Here is a 17,888-nt window from a genome sequence, read left to right as displayed (position 1 = left end):
CACTCCAGTACTCTTGCCTGGAAAATCCCATGGACAGAGGAGCCTGCTGGGTAGCAGTCCAAAGGGCCATACACAACTGGGCAGGCACGCAAACTGTGTTAGGTATAGTACTAGGAGCTCTGTATTAGTATTTGCTTCATCAGTAAATTACCTTATTTAATTCTATTAAAGAAAAAGTAAGATAAGGATTATCAGTCCCATTTAAAAAAAAAAAAAAGTGACGTGTATTTTCTAGTAAGTGGCAGGTGTGTGTGTGATTCAAACCAACATCTGCTAACAAGGGGCAAACTTATGATTCAGACCTTGTATTTTTGTCATTCTTTACAAACTTCCTTATGGTACAAACTTTTAAAGAATTACTTGTTTAAGGATCGAAATGAATGTGGTTACATATCCATAGTGGAAACCTGACCTGGATGTTTTCATCTCTTATTCCCAATTAACTGTGTCTAACTTGTTTAATTGTGTTTAACTTTTAAAATGTTTAACAGTAAAACATTTTAACCCTAATTTTAAGATCTCATAAACTTTAGTTTAATTAACTTTACAAGTTAACTTTTTTTTTATTATGCTAAGTGCTGTGGGGAAGTTTATTTGAGGAGGAGAAGAGGAGGGAACCAACACATTTAACTGTAAGAAGATCACAAGTGTCACAGAGTAAACAGTGAATTTATGTTAGCTTTGGACCTTAAGTGTCAGACTTGAGAAAATGAAGATGGGAGAAAGCACTCAGCTTCAGCGGGTAATAGGATATTTCCATGGGACGATTTTTTTATTCAGTATCATCATAGGTGCGGGAATATTTATTGCTCCTAAAGGGGTGTTAAAATACTCTTCACTCAACGTGGGCGTGTCCCTAAGTATTTGGGCTGCTTGCGCTGTGGTGTCTATGCTGGCTGCCCTGAGTCACGCAGAGCTGGGGACCACCTTCCCTAGAAGTGGAGCACAGTATTATTTTCTCAAAAGGTCTCTTGGACCCTTTGTTGCTTTCTTCTACCTCTGGATCAATCTATTCAGTACTCCCGCAGGAATAGCTGCGCGCGGCTTGCTGCTAGCGGGGTACATTACGCAGCCTTTCTATCCTGGGTGTCTTGTTCCCGAGATGCCAAAGAAATGTTTGGCTTTGGCTATCTTGTGGTGCTTGGGAATTCTGAATGCTCGGGGAGTGAAGGAGGTGACGTGGTTTCAGACTGTCAGTACCGGTGTGAAAGTGACAGTTCTCGGCTTCATCTCTGTAACTGGAATCGTGTTGCTGGTGAGAGGAAGAAGGGAGAACCTAGCCAGGTTTGAGAAAGCGTTTGATGCTGAAGTTCCGGATGCTTCACAGATTGCCGAAGCCTTCTTACAAGGATTGTATGCGTATTCTGGTTGGGGAGTCCTTGTCCGAATAGCAGGTAAAGTTATTATTTTTAAATTATAAAGAACTCCACCAGGCTATAAACATACAAGGGTTAATCAGCTTAATTCTAAGAAAAAAACACAATATTGTTTCACTCTGACGTGTGTCTCTCTTCTGTCAGGTGGGTGGAAATGCATTAAACTCTCTACAAATGTGGTTTTCTAACTTTGGAAGGCAAAATATTTTCTAGGTGTTTACAAATTAAAACAAGTAAATGTAGAACTGATACAGTTTAAGGACTCAACAACAATTGCATTTTTTTTTTACTGAACAAATATCTTAATAGCAAAAGCTCATCAGAGAAAAATTTAAATACAGAAAATATAAATTAAAATAAAGATTACCAATTATCTTGTATATACACACTTGCAGGGGTCACACTTGTACATATACTCATCATTTATTTTACTTAAAGCACATAGTGAGCATTCATAAACATTATTAAATATAAATGCCTTTAAATGAATACATAATACTCTATCATATGCAATTTGACCATTTTTCAAGCATCTCCCATTGTTGGTTACCAGAATTTTTTCCAGTTTTTCACTTTAAAATTTTATGGTTATTGTTCCAATCAGCATCCTTTTATATAAATCTTTGTGGAATTCTCATTGTTTTATTAGGAAAAAAGTCTTGAAAAATCTTAGTAAAATTACTAAGTGAACCATACAAATATTCAGAAATGTCTTGAGAAATATTGCCAAAATACATCCCAGAAAGGCTTTACAAATGTCTATTAGTGTGAATTAAAATGATGACACCTGAAATCATCAAACCTTTTTCACTCTTTATGGTCACTGAAGGTTGTGAAAATAAAATTTCAGAACTCATTTTTTCTTCATTTTCTAGTGAAAGGGCAGAGTTTTGCAAATGTTAATGACCAATTTCTTCCTTGTAGGATAGGTAAATGGCTATCTTTGTTTGTTTTCATTAATCTGTCTGTCAAGTCTGAGTTGCGACCTGCAGGATCTTTCGTGGTGCGTGGGCGCTCTAGTTGGGCATGTGGGCTCAGTAGTTAAGGCATGTGGACTTAGTTGCCCTGCAGCATGTGGGATCTTAGTTCCCTGGCAAGGATCAAACCCATGTCTCCTGCATCTCCAGGTGGATTCTTAACCATTAGACCACCAGTGAAGTCCCTGTTGTTTGGCTTCTTTTTTCATTTTGTTCATAAGATTTTAAAAATTTCAGTCTTAAAGACTAGAAGTTTAATACCTACAAGTATTAAACTATCTATCTTTTAACTTTTCATTATCTCCATACTTGAAAACTCTTTCCCCATCTCAAGGTTTAGATAAATATGTATCTGAGCTTTTTTTCTCTAAATCTTTATGGTCTTTTTTCTTTTTAATACATGTGAATTATTTTGAGGGAGTTGCATACTGTAAGTTAAAAATTTTCCAAGTAGTTAAACATCTGTGTCAAACTGGTGTTGGCAATGTACAGTCAAGTTTAATCTAAGATTTAGCTCATCTAGAAACTTAACCCAAGGAGTGAAAAGAGCAGGTGAATCTACCCTAATATCCTAGACTGTCGTGACCAGATTAACAGATGAGCTATTCCAACCCTTCATTATCACAAACTTTTACTTCTGTAGTGTGGGCTGTAAGGTAAGGGAATATTTGCTCCAGTCCTCCTGGCCTAGAATCCAGGTTTTCTGAGTTGTTTTCTTATCCAAAAAGCTTATGTTGGGCACATCAAAGACACAAGAGTAAAACCCAGAATTCAGCAAAATTCCATTGCTGCTAAAGTTAATACTTTGTCTAAACTTGGTAAATAAGCATTCAACCAAATGAACTCTTGCTGTGTGTAGTCGTGTCTACTTCTTTTAGTTATTGTATGTTATAATGAACCTACTTCCAAAGATGATCTGGTTAGTCATTTTTTTCTGAGTGGCACTTTTTTTTTTTGCAGGAGAGCTGAAAAACCCTAGTGAGAATATCCCCAAATGTGTGGTCACTGCACTTACCCTCGTGGCACTGATCTACTTACTAGTTAACATCTCCTACCTAGCCGTCCTGACCCCGAAGGAAATCGTGTCCTCAGGTATGGTTGCACAGAACCAGAAGGAAGACACTCTATTTCATTGTCCTGAATAAAGGGAGTTTCGAGTATACAGTGAATCTTTTGCAGACTTTAAAATAATTATGCTAATCTGGTTCATGTTTTGGCTTATTTATTTAACTATTTATGTAAAGGTAGATGTTCAAAAGGTCAAGCAATTTCTTTAGAGCATATAGTAAAGAGTAAGGTCTAGCAGCCAAAAATATGGAAAACACCAAGAAATGTAAAAGGAAAAAAAAGCAGGACACAATGGGTAGAATAGAATAGAAAATATGAGAATACTTATCAAAGTCTCTTGTGATATACTTCATAAGGAGCAGGTGGGCGCTCTGGGTCAGCATTTGCCTCCAGGAAATACAACTCATACATTTTGTCTTCAGACATATCCCCAAAATCTATACAGAGTTTGAGTACTTAACCTTTCCTATTAGTGAAGTGGACATGAATCATATATGTGTGTGTGTGTGTGTGTGTGTGTATGTGTGTATCTATAGAGAGAGAGAGAATTTCAGTTTACCATAAAAATTATTCATATTTTCAGATTTTCAGAAATTACTGCCTTATGGTAAAGAAACTGGTTTTTTGCTCTAAAAATAGACAAATTGAAAGAAGCTCATTTCTCAATTGCACTTAATATATCTATATAACTATATTAATAAAGTAAATATTTTTTAAACTTTACACTTTCAGTTATCAGAAAAATAAAAGAAAATCAGTAATAGCTTTCACTGAAAAGAAAAACTAGGCTTATCTTACATCCAAGCTTGACGCTCCTCAGTTATCTCAACTCTAAATGACACTACTTATCCAAGACATGCATGCAACCTAGGTGTCCATCAACAGATGAATGGGTAAAGACGATGTAGTAAATAGATGGATAAGTAGACACTGTGTGTGTGTGCTCAGTCAAGTCTGACTCTCTGTGAACCCACGGACTGTAGCCCCCAGGTTCCTCTGTCCGTGGACTTGTCCAGGCAAGGATACTGCCATTTCTAACACCAGGGGATCGTCTCAACCCAGGGATAGAACTCCTGTCTCTTCTGCCCCCTGCATCGACGGGCAGCTTTCGCCACTGTGCCAGCTGAGAAGCCCCAGACAGACACTATGCAGCCATAAAACAATGAAATATTGTCATTTGCAGTAACATGGATGGACGTGAGATTATCATACTGAGTAAAGCTAGTCAGACACAGAAAGACAAATATTATATGATATCACTTATTTGTGGAATCTAAAAAAACACACAAATGAATTTATTTTACGAAACAGGTAACAAACTCACAGGCATAGAAAACAAATTACAGTTTGTTCCCAAAGGGGAAAGGGAGAAGGAATAAATTAGGAGTATGGTGTTAACAGATACTCACCACTACACATAAAATAGATAGGCAACAAGGATTTACTGTATAGCTTAGGGAATGATATTCAATCTAATAATCTATCATGGAAAAGAATCTGGAAAAAATATATATATAACTGAATCACTTTGCTGGACATCAAAAAAGTAACACAATATTCTAAATCAACTATACTGCAATTTTTTAAAAATGTAAAAAAGTAAAATGAGAGTATATTATTTGTTCATTTCCCACATTAGTAGTAATAATGAATGTGAAAATGTATGTGAAGTTACTCTAACAAAAACTGAAAGAATTCATTGCTAGCAGACTTACTGAAAGAAATTCTTCAGACTGAAAGAAAGTAACTTGAATCAAAGGGAAGGAAGAAAGAAAACCAGAAATATTAAATATATGGGTAAATATAAAAGACTCCATATGTGTATACACACATTTTTTTAATTCTTTAAAAATACCTTAGATTATTTAAGGTAATAACTCTGAAACTTTAGTGTAGAGTTTATTAAATATATAAATATAACCTATATGACAATAATAGCACAAAGAAAAGAGAAGGAAATGAGCTATAGTAGGAAAGTTGTCCTAGTTTACTGAAATTAACTGGAAATTGACTTTTATGAATTTAAAGGTGGATGCTGTAATTACCAGACCAACTACTAAGAAAATAACTGAACAAATCAACAGAGGAATTAAATGGCACATTAAGACTATCTCTTTAGGGAATTCCCGAGCAGCCCAGTGGTTAGGCACTTTCACTGCCAGGACCCAGGTTAGATTCCTGGTTAAGGAACTAAGATCCCACAAGCCATACGGCATAGAAAAAAAAAAAATCTATTTAACAATAAATGAAAAATAGAAGAACAAAAGAACAAAAATACATAAGACATAAAAAACAAATAGCAAAGTGACATAGGTAAATACAATATCAATAATATTAAATGAGAATATGCAAATACAATAAGAAGGCAGAGATTGTCACACTGGATAAAATTATCAATCCAACTATATGCTGTCTATATGAGACACACTTTAGATTCAAAACACAATCAAGGATAAAGTAAAAGAACGGAAAAGTTTATCAGGCAAACATTAACTGTAAGAAAGCTAGAATATAATATTATTTATACAAAATAAAGACTAAAAGATTACTAGAGACAAAGAAAGGTTTTTGTAATGATATTAATAAAAGGATCAATGCATGAAGAAGATATAACAATTATAAATGTATACACCTCTAAATAACACAGCCCCAGAATACATGAAACCATACTAATGTAACTGAAAGGAGAAATAGATGATTCAGCAACTATAGTTGCAGATGTCCATACATCACTCAATAACTAGATGGAAAATCAATAAGGATATAGAAGATCTGCACATCACTATCAATCAAACTAATCTAATTGACATTTATAGAACACTCCACCAAACAGAAGCAGAATATTTATTTATTTCAAGCACTTATGGGACATTCCCTAGGATAGACATAATGTCAGGATATAAAGCAAGTCTCCAAAAATTTAATATTTCTATCATATGAAACATTTCCTTCAACAGCAATAGATGCACAATACAAACCAACAACAGAATGTAACTTGAGAAATCGCACATATTTGAAAATTAAACAACACACTTCTAAACAACCCATGGGTCAAGGAAGAAATCACAAGACTCTCAACAACTATGAGAAGTCTGAGATTTAACCCCTCATAAGGGAGTCGGGCACAGTTTCATGGATGTTGGCAATGGAGACAAAGACAATTTATTTTTCATATAATAGCAGTAGCTAGAATGTCATTTATGCTGTCCCCCAAACCCTGATTCCCAAAAGACAAAGCAAGGAAGGCCAAGTGATATCTCCACATAACAGTAGAAGATCCTCAAGCTTAGGGAATCTAAATCTTTTACAAGTCTTCCTTCAGAAGACAGGTCCCAGGAATGGCTCTAAAAGACAAAAGGTCATTATTGTCCTTCTATCCCTATATTTTTCAGTCTAAATATTCCCTTCTAGAAGGCCACAATTGCCGCTATAAGAGGACTTAGCAAAGAGTGTACTCAGTCAACTGGTTATTATCTGTATAATCTATGATCACATCAGTCCAAAAAGAGGATCCAGGTGTGTGAACCAAAATTGATTTTGAATCCTCTTGGCTTCTTTATGGTCAGGCTGCTGCCCAGAGTCTATACCAACCAGGTAGATTGGGGTTGCTATGTGAGGAAAAGAAGAAGCATAAAATCCAGCTATGTTCAGGAAATCGTCCTGAGTTTCCAAAATAGGACTATATAACTACCTATGCTACTCTCCCTGACCATCACTCAGGAAGCAGCCAAGAGCAGGTGATCACTCTCTGAGAGTGAAAGCGTTAGTCACTCGGTCGTGTCCGACTCTTTGTGACCCCACAAACTGTAGCCCACCAGGCTCCTCTGTCCATGGAATTCTGCAGGCAAGAACACTGCAGTGGGTTGCCATTTTCTTCTCCAGGGGATCTTCCCAACTCAGGGATCAAGCCCGGGTCTCTTGCATTGCATGTAGACTCTTTACTCTCTGATCCACCAGGGAAGATCACTCTTCCCTGAATAAACACTTAGGGTTTATTCAGTGACCAAACTACCTGACCAAGAAGTGTAGACCAGAAGAATGTGAGGGAGGTAGAGTCAGAAATATTTCTGGGTTGACTTTTGATGAAGCCATCCAAGCATTAAACAATATCAGATGCATTCAAATGGTGTATACGAAAGATACATTGAATACCTTTGCCTTCAGCACGTTGATGTGCTTCTGTGATGTCAGCTGTCACATTTTGAATGGCCAAACACGTAACAAAGATTAATTTCAAGGGCCACAGTGGTGTGGCCACAGAGGGCTGATCAAATTGGAATAGTAATACTGCAACCTGGAAAAGCGCCAACAGCTATGAGCTGTCATCCCAAGAGAGGGTCAAAGGTGCAACGCAGTCAATTTGCCAGAAGTGAGCAGGGACAAAATCTTGTGTAAATGGCCTCCTTCACTGTGAATAAATGGTCAAATCTTGACAGAAGTCACAGTGTAACATTTGGTGTTAGCCTTTGTAGCAAAAATATGGAGTCCTTTTTCTTATGTCCAATATATAATAGTCAGTTTTGCCATATCTAGAAAGATGGATTCAGACATTCAGTCATGGCAATCTGAATAGTTCAGTACCAATCAGCAGTTTTATTCCAATTATTCTCATCAGAGAATGGGCTCCATGGACAGAACTTAAGGTTATTCTCATAGCTCTGGCCAATTCCCCCCTTGATGAACCATGCTTATATTTCTAATGACATGAACTATTGTCAGAGGCCTGGGTGTTTGGTCTGTCACTTGGAAAACCACAGACTGGCAGACTAAAGACACCCCTCTCCGGGGCCATAAACTATAGAAAGAAATCAAGGCTGCTGATTGAATAATCTGCTTTTGATCACCAGTTCCCGAGCAGAATATCCTGTCTGTAGCATATTCTGCAAGCTGGTGCTGATACTCGCAGCTACAGCAGCCTGGCAGGCATCACAGGGCTTCAGTTCAGCTAACCCGTCGGTGGACCGTGACCAGATATTTACAGGGGCCCTTGTGAACAGAGGGCCCTGCTGAACCAGCAACTCTGCTGCAGTCAGCAAACTGGCACGTAATTTGCAATTTTTCATGCAAAACCAAGAGGCCACTGGGCCAGGCGAGCTGTGTTCTTGAATATACCATTTCCACTTGATAAGAGAGATTTGGGGGGCTCTTCATACCTTTTCAATAATTGAATTCAATTTGATTCATCCCCAAATGAGATTATCAGGCTGGAAAGTCATAAAGCCTCCATGAATGAGGTGTTCAGTTTTACAATATCCCAGTGCTACTTGCTAAGCTAGTATTATTTTTTCAAAAGGAATTTACCAGATAGTTGTATCAAGGAGGAAACAAGTAAAAAGCCTCAAGGGGCACCTCCAGCTATAAGGTGCCTCTCTTTGCCGGAAAATGCAGTAGAAAAGAGGCTTCCCTGGAGGCTTAGACAGTAAAGATTCTGCCTGCAATGCAGAAGAGCATCATCAGTCACAGAGACTTCCAAGTCAAAGCAGCAATTATGGTTGTGGATCCCCACTGGTAGAGAGGGTGCCAGAGTTTACTGGACAGCTTTCAGTACAGCTTTCAGTACAGTCTGTTGATTTGATCCTCCAGTTAAAGGACATTGATCTGTGAATTAGCTGATATGGAAGACTAGGTAGAATCCCAAGTGAGACACATGCTAACTATAACACACAAAGAATTCTTAAGGTGCTGAGTCTTCTTTTACCGGTAGGGAACCAGAGACAATTTTTTTTGACTACCAGAGGTACTAAGCGTTGCAAATTTACATACATGTTTCCAAGAAAACTTACTTGGCAAGCAGTACCCTAAATTTTATTGGTGTTCAACAGCCTGTTGGTAGAAGTTTAATAATACCAATTCAGATCTTTTTAGACTGAGGCTTTTAACTTGTCAACCAACCGATCACGAAGAATATAGTGTACATTTTGGATCTCAGGTGGCAGAGGCACTCTTGAAAAATCCTGAAGACCAGCTGGTGGCAAATAGCAGGGAAGTTTAGGAATCCCTAGTGGAGTGCTGTGAAAGCCTATTGCAGGCCTTGCCACATGAATGTGAATTAGTCTTGGTCTTCAGGGGCAAGTGAGACAGAAAAGAAGTGCTGGCAATGTTTGAGACAGGATATCAACTGGCATCAATCTATACAATGCCTCCATTACAGTCCCAGTGTCTGGAACAACCACAACTGGGGCTAGAGGACAAGTGATCACTTAGTAACAATCCCCTGTAAACCTCCAGCTCCCAGTAGCTTTTGTCACTGGGCACATCATAGTTAGATTGAGATATTGCATCTTTTACCACCACCGTTGCTGCCTCGAAGTTTTCCATCAGGTCTATGATCTTTCTCCCACTGAGATTCGACATTGTTTTTTGAACCACACAAGGAAGGAGAAAGGAGAGGGGTTTCGAAGGAACTCACATGTCCCATTATACTCTACACACACCTCTTCCTAAAATAGCAATACCAACAAATAGCCAACAGTGGAAGCCATGAAACTATAACACTTTGAGTGTACCCAAAGGGCTTTATTCACAAAGGAACCTCTGTGGGTAGAGGGCTTCCCTTCCGCACTGTGAGTTCAACCCAGATCCCCTTAGCTGAAGGGCTTGTTGATGACTTGGGAACCCATATCTAAGAACCGTCATAAAGTTTCCCAGCCTGCTCGGATGGGTATAGCTTTCAGGGTAGGGAGACCTCAGTCAACCCCTAGTCATCTTTCTCCTCAACCAGAGGTTGAGGAGCAAAAGGGAAGAAGCCGTGGAAAAGAGAGTGCTATGTGCCACTGAGTAATTTTTATTACTCCTCAGTTAACAGAACTGCCTCCAGAAGACATAAAATATCTGAATAAATCTATATTTTTTTAAAAAAATTGAGTTAATAATCTAAAATCGCCCCACAAATCAAATCCCAGACCCTAGTAGCTTTACTGATGAATTGCATCAAACATTTAAGAAAGAAACAATACCACTCCTAAACAATCTCTTCCAGAAAATGGAAGAGGGGACACATCCAAACTTATTTTATGGAACCAGTATTTCTATGATACCAAAGCCAGAATAATTATTTACACAAAGAAAGAAATTACATACACATGTTACATCCAACATGTATTGTTCCGTGAAGTACAATGTCACACAGTTCTTAAAAACACTGGTAAATTGAGTCCAGCAACGCATAAAAAGGAGCATACACCATGAACAAGTGAGGTTTATCATTGGTTGGTTTAGCATCCCAAAAGCAATTAATATTTTACTAAGTTAATTTCATAACAGACAAGAATCACATTATAATATTGAGAGTCACAAAATGCTTTTGACAAAATCCGAGACTCATTCGTGATTTTTAGAAAAGGTTGGCAGTTTCAACCTACTACTTACACCAGTCCTGTGTCTTTGCTGCAATGATAATTTAATACTTTCTAAGCCAACTAAAAATACTATGCAGTATGAATTTTACATCAGCATGTAATTAGTGGCTTCTCTACTCCCTTGCAGATGCTGTTGCTGTTACTTGGATGGATAGAGTAATCCCTTCCATGCAATGGGCCGTTTCACTTGGCGTTTCTTCCTCAATAGTTAGCTCCCTCAACTGCAGTGTATTTTCAACATCAAGGTTATGGTACATGGCAAGCCAGGAGGGTCAGCTACCTTTGATCCTCTCAACGTTGAATATTCACTCTTGTCCAGTTGCAGCTGTGATTCAGATGCTCATCTTTGCCTCCATCTTAATTATTCCCTCAGACTTAATCCTTTTAATAAATTATGTGGGATTCACAGACTGGATTCAGCTTGGGCTAATGATGATGGGCTTGCTTAAACTGAGATTCCAGGAGCCCAACCTACCCAGACCTTACAAGGTAAGTCAAACCAGGGGGAGGGAAAAAAAAATCCTATATCTTTTTAAAGAGCATTTTGTACTTTTATTTTTTTTTCAATTATTTTTATTAGTTGGAGGCTAATTACTTTGCAACATTGCAGTGGGTTTTGTCATACATTGACATGAATCAGCCATGGAGTTACATGTATTCCCCATCCCGATCCCCCTCCCACCTCCCCCCACACCTGATTCCCCTGGGTCCTCCCAGTGCACCTGGCCCGAGCACTTGTCTCATGCATCCCACCTGGGCCGGTGGTCTGTTTCACCATAGATAATGTACATGCTGTTCTCTCGAAACGTCCCACCCTCGCCTTCTCCCACAGAGTCCAAAAGTCTGTTCTGTACATCTGTGTCTCTTTTTCTGTTTTGCATATAGGGTTATCATTACCATCTTTCTAAATTCCATATATATGTGTTAGTATGCTGTAATGATCTTTATCTTTCTGGCTTACTTCACTCTGTATAATGGGCTCCAGTTTCATCCATCTCATTAGAACTGATTCAAATGAATTCTTTTTAATGGCTGAGTAATATTCCATGGTGTATATGTACCACAGCTCATTTTGTACTTTTAATACTTCTTCCTTATATCTACATGAAAAATCTTTCTAACCCACTGTGACCCCATTTTAGGAACATTTGAGAATAGATTTTATATTTAGGATATTCTACTGTATTACAGCTAGTGACACTTGAGTCAAGAAGGACCATATGTGAGAGGCATAAGGTCTGTATTCCGTCTCAGTGTGTGAGACTGAGCAGTGTCCAGGGCCGAGGATTATTTGAGCATCCTCTTAATGGCACTACCTTAGATTACCTTGTAGGCTTGCCTAGGGCTTTCCAGGCTTATCAGTTTAAATGTCTATCGATGTATAAGTCTCCAGCTTTAACTGGCCAACACAGAAGAACTACACTCTAGGTATCTGTGAAGTCGTATGATCACAAACTCATTCGTCTATTAAAATCTCACCTCAGAGACAGAGTATCTATGAAAGATTGACTGAGGGATACGTTCTCTGTTGATGCCTCAACCCACCAAAACCTCGGTCTACCATTAACTGCATTTGAAATGTTTCATATAAGCTTATGGAAAATTTTTTTCTTCTAATTGTCTACCATAACCCATCCATCTATATTGTGGATTTAATCGATATTCTGTTTAACCAAACAACCCCCAGCAACTCATTCCTATACTCACTGCAAAGAGAGTAAGTGGTTTATTTTTACATTATGCTACTCTCTATACTAGAGCCCCAAAGAAAGTTACTTCTAATATTTATATCAGAAATACTTGGGTTTCTATGTGGATTATTTAGTTTTCTTTACAGATCCTGATACCAAAAATCAGCCTGTATACACTGGTAACAAAGAGAATCTTGGAGACAGAGTTTGGGTGAAGTAGAAAAGAACAGCTGCCTTGTCAGGCAAAGGGGGCCACAGTGGGCTAACTCCCTCATGACTGTGTCCCAACCCGACATCAGGAGAGCTGTGAGGAGTCTTCTAGTCAGGGGCAGGGTTGCTGAGAAGGGTCAGGGGGCCTGCAGGGCCTGCCTTCCTTCAATCCAAATATCCTCTGACACCTGGGGGTTTCGTGATGACTTTCTCTCTAAGACCCTCTCTCTGGAATGAAGGATGCTTCATCAAGCAGTTAAAAATCTTCCATCTGGTGATGGTTTTAGTTCTTCAGAGGAGCTCAAAGATATTGCTATGCATATCCCCTGAGGGGAAGCCGCCCCACCCCGGCGCCACCCTCCCGCATCTCGACAGTTTCTCCCGTGTCTCTGCATCCCCGCTCCTCTCTGACTGTGGACTGTTTGAACTGTCCTTTGGAACTCAGGGAAGGTCACGGAGGCTGAATGAAGCCTGTTTCCTACAAATAAGAAATGGGGGACACAGAAAGGCTTTTGTACCCAGGAATCCACAGGGTTCTCCTGCTCAGCTTCAGTACTTAGACTGTAAGCTGTTGCTTCCCTTTTCATGTAGGCTGCTAGAACGCGCCAAGCTAAGTTAGCGGTCAGTCACTTGGTCAGCTTATGGCATGCATGTCTTGCTATATCACCTTTTATTGTTAGGCCTATAAGTCATTTTTAAAGGGGGTAGGTTTCAAATAATCATTGTTTTATCAATGAATCATATTCTAAATAAATCAAGGGGCCTCTTTTATTATGGACCTTGTATAAGGTAAAAGGATGTAGCAGAATACCGGCAGAAATACCTCAGCAGTATACAAAGTTGTGGAGTCAAGTAGAAGGTTAAAAAAGAAAATCAACACAGTTTCATAATTTAGACTTTTAAAGTCTACTGTGAAAAAGAATAACTTTTGGGTTTCTTGTATAAATTCAGATTCCTAGACATCACCCCTGGGGATTCTAATGCTTAGGGTGAGGACCAGAAATCCACATTTCAAGATTGAAAAGAAGGAAAGATAATGATAATCTGAGTCACTTAATGATCTAATAAATACTGAAGCAACTACTAAGGAACCACTATGTGGAAGACACTAGTCTAAACACTTTAGAGATAGATAGATAAATTTCCCATTAATAAGGCATTGATAACTTCCTAGTCTAATAGGAGAGAGAAGAGTTACACAAAATACAGTAATAGGCAAGAATCAACAGCATTTAACTAAGCATTTTACTGTTTGCAATTACCACTCTTTTTTTTTTTTTTTGCAATTACCACTCTTTAATTATGTATAAATGTGCATGCTTGTATATTCTTTAATTATCCAAATTAAGGTACACAAATTTGAAAGATATATATTGTTAAGATCCATATTAAGGAAAAAGTGAAGATCAGAGAAAATGAATCCAACCCTGTGGTCCTTTTATGATAAAAACGTTCCCAAAAGGAATTATATATAGGTTCCATTCAGCTTAGTCACTCAGTTGTGTCCAACTCTTTGGGACCCCGGGGGCTGCAGCGTGCCAGGCCTCCCTGTCCATCACCAACTCCCGGAGTTTACTCAAACTCATGTCATGAGTTACTCAAACTCATTGAGTTGGTGATGTATTCCAACAATCTCATCCTCTGTTGTCCCCTTCTCCTTCTGCCTTCAATCTTTCCCAACATCAGGGTCTTTTCCAGTGAGTCAGTTCTTCACATGAGGTGGCCAAAGTATTGGAGTTTCAGCTTCAGCATCAGGCCTTCCAATGAATATTCAGGATGATTTCCTTTAGGATGGACTGATTGCATCTCCTTGCAGTCCAAGGGACTCTCAAGAGTCTTCTCCAACACCATAGTTCAAAAGCATCAGTTCTTCGGTGCTCAGCTTTCTTATAGTCCAACTCCCACATCCATACATGACTACCGAAAAACCATAGCTTTGACTAGACAGACCTTTGTTGGCAAAGTGATGTCTCTGCTTTTTAATATGCTGTCTAGGTTGGTCATAACTTTCCTTCCAGGGAGCAAGCGTCTTTTAATTTCATGGCTGCAGTCACCATCTGCAGTGATTCTGGAGCCCCCAAAAATGACGTCTGTCATATTAGGTTATATGTAGGTTGTATGTTATGTCATTATGATTGAGGTACAAAAAATATTAATTTTGATATTGCTTGAAAATAAAAAGTTCAAAAAAATTTATAATGAAAAAATGCTTTATGGTAATAGTATGGAATATTTCTGAGGGTCATTATTCAAGAGATCTGCATGGGAGTTCCCTGGTGGTCCAGTAGTTAAGAATCTGTCTGCCAATGCAGAGGACACAGGTTGGATACCTGGTCCAGGAAGATTCCATATGCCACAAGGCAACTAAGCCTGTGTGCTAGAGCCCACGAGCTGTAACACTAAGCCTGTGTGCCCAAACTACCTGAAACCTGTGTGCCCTGCAACGAGAGAAGTCTCCACAATAAGACGCCCAGACACTGCAACTAGAGAGCAGCCCCTATTCGCCAGAACTAGAAAAATCGTGCATGCAGCGATGAAGACCCACACGGCCAAAATAAATAAAGAGAGCTAAATGGGCAAGTGGCACGCACTTATGAAAAAAATCAAAGGGAGAGCAAAATGGTGAAACTACTAGGAAAAAGCTTTCACTTCTGCTACTTCACACTCTGAGGAGATTCCCAGCAGATTGTTTTCTCTTATATAAAACTAAGGAAGACCTGGTAGGTAAATTTTTTTTTATCAATGAAACCAACTTCCTCCATATTAAACAAATGTTTGTATATAAAATATTTCACATTATTATTTGTAATCACTTCCAAGTCCACTCTAACACAAATTTATGTCTGTCCTCAGGTACGCTTGCCATTTGTATTTGGAACCATGGCCATGTCTTTGTTTTTGGTTTTGACACCCATCATCAAGTCTCCTCAGATGTACCATATCTATGTTATTCTTTTTATCTTCAGTGGACTTTTATTTTATTTGCCTTTTGTGCATTTTAATTTGGGTTCTACATACTTCAACAAGATAACTTGCTTTTTACAGTTACTACTAAATGTTTCACCTACTGATGACATTGATGAATATATTTCAATAGGAGAAAATGTACAGAAAAATTCACCTGCAACTGCAACCAAAAAAGAATAAATAAATTACGCATATTTGGCAAACTATTGACTTATTAAAAGTATCTTTCCCTTTCAACTAGAATATTCCTAATACATATTCATATTCCTTATGTATATGTATACACATGCCACATATGTAACACCGCACAAAATACTTAATGTCCAGCACTTTAACACTTTAACTCTTGTTGTTTGTAAACGAAACCTTACTTCTCCAATAAATCATGCCGATTCCCAATTTCCCAAGACTGTAGTAGATGTCCCTCTTTGTGCACTAATGCTTCTGAGTTTATTATTAATATGTCAGAGTCCACACCCTTTTTTAATTGTCTACTTACTTTTTCCCTAAAGACAGCGAGCACCCTAAAGCTAGGGATTACTCCTTAGCCATTAAAAAAATTTTAACTACATTTCATTTATTTAAATTTGTATACTCTCTCCCTAAGACAGTGTGTGCATAAAAATAGACAGCCTATAAAATAAATATCTGAATGCACAGGCAAGTGAGTGAGTAAGTGAATGGACTGTCAGGACACATCCCTGTAGAGGGCATCTCCCTTGATAGCCTGTCTCAGTTTGGGTTCTCGGCAGCACCTCAGAAGTATTCCATTAATGATTATAGCTCTACATTTCGGCATGACTGAGGCTGGAGCGCTATATAGAGACAGTACCAAAGAAGAGTTTAACTAGTTCTTATCAAATATTTATTCTCTTTCACCTCTTAACTGACTTCTCTGAAACTGCTTTTGTCAATATGACCCTACCAGTGTCAACATAAATGTATCCATTTGTATTTATCACAGTGGTCTCTGGGGACCTGACATCACTATTCTAAACATAACTGCAAACCATTTTTAGTGATAGTATTGAAAGGATTCATACAAAATGAAAATGAAATCCTAGAGAGGGCAAATAGGTATCAGAGAACCTAAGCTGAGAAAAAAAAAAAAAAACAACCTGTGGGTAATTGAGGACAAAACTAGGTATAGCATATATACTCACTTACGACCTAGTGGACACTTAATAAGACAGAGCCCTCTCTTCCATTCAAATTTTGTCTCAATGAGGTTTTTGACAAAATGTGTCTGGCAAAGAAACTCACACATGGTAGGTGTCTGAACGGTGTGTAGTCTATAATCTGTTTGAAAGTTGATTCAAATGTTCTAGAATATAGGCCTTTGAGTTTAAAATTTGACATTTTAAATAGCTAGGGAGTCTGGTTTGTAGGACGCAAGTCAGAGGAAAACCTTGCAGACTCACGATAACTCGCAGGCACGAGGCTGGCGGACTGCAGGCGGCCACGCGGACTCCGGAGAGCCAGCCAGGCGCGTCTGGCTGCGAGGGGAAGCGGGGAGGCGCGGAGGCTCCGCTCTAGGAGACTCCTGACGGCCTCCACCTCGCGCTTCCACAGGGAGGCTGGGAGAGAGCAGAGAGTCGCCTGTGTAGAAGGACTCTGAGCTTAGCAGTTAAGGCGTCGATCCAGCAGGCATGAGCAAATGCAAAGCAGTACTAACTGCTGCTGCTAAGTCGCGTCCGTCGTGTCCGACTCTGTGCGACCCCATAGACGGCAGCCCACCAGGCTCCGCCGTCCCTGGGATTCTCCAGGCAGGAACGCTGGAGTGGGCTGCCATTTCCTTCTCCAATGCATGGAAGCGAAAAGGGAAAGTGAAGTTGCTCAGTCGTGTCCGACTGTTCGCGACCCCATGGATTGCAGCCCACCAGGCTCCTCCATCCATGGGATTCTCCAGGCAAGCATACTGGAGTGGGTTGCCATTTCCTTCTCCAGGGGATCTTCCTGACCTAGGGATCGAACCCAGGACTCCGGCATTGCAGGCAGACGCTGGAGTGGGGTGCCATTGCCTTCTCCAATGATTATCGTAGATAAAATCAACGTATATTAAAGAAGAAACTATGCTCCTGGCAGAAGAAAGAATGCTCCTGCCACACTGAATTTAGTAGTGAAAAGAAGTTTATCAAAAGGCAGATAGATCCATTCTATAGATATAGAAGTAAATGTAATATTTGTAATGACACAGAAGTAAATGTAATAAATGTAATGAAGTTACATTTGTAATTCCAT

General features: G+C 39.1%; 1 protein-coding gene across 1 annotated transcript; it reads left to right on the top strand.

Moving 5' to 3' along the window:
- Window positions 1-596: 596 nt before the first annotated feature.
- LOC122451347 (solute carrier family 7 member 13-like) lies at window positions 597-15,850 on the top strand. The gene is made up of 4 exons (XM_043484115.1): window positions 597-1,394; window positions 3,314-3,445; window positions 10,907-11,268; window positions 15,534-15,850. The coding sequence occupies exons 1-4, from the start codon at window positions 710-712 to the stop codon at window positions 15,825-15,827; spliced, it is 1,473 nt and encodes a 490-aa protein (XP_043340050.1). The 5' UTR covers window positions 597-709; the 3' UTR covers window positions 15,828-15,850.
- The last annotated feature ends 2,038 nt before the right edge of the window (window positions 15,851-17,888 follow it).

Source organism: Cervus canadensis, chromosome 12 (assembly GCF_019320065.1).
Source record: "Cervus canadensis isolate Bull #8, Minnesota chromosome 12, ASM1932006v1, whole genome shotgun sequence".
Classification (NCBI taxonomy): Eukaryota; Metazoa; Chordata; class Mammalia; order Artiodactyla; family Cervidae; genus Cervus; species Cervus canadensis.
This window is presented reverse-complemented; position numbering and strand designations above follow the sequence as displayed.

What these genes read in the sequence shown, in the direction of transcription:
- LOC122451347 (XM_043484115.1), top strand. Translation starts at nt 710, where the DNA reads ATGAAGATGGGAGAAAGCACTCAGCTTCAGCGGGTAATAGGATATTTC. An exon ending in AGTCCTTGTCCGAATAGCAG is followed by an intron (nt 1,395 to 3,313) that starts GTAAAGTTATTA and finishes TTTTTTTTGCAG; the next exon opens with GAGAGCTGAAAAACCCTAGT. An exon ending in ACCTACCCAGACCTTACAAG is followed by an intron (nt 11,269 to 15,533) that starts GTAAGTCAAACC and finishes GTCTGTCCTCAG; the next exon opens with GTACGCTTGCCATTTGTATT.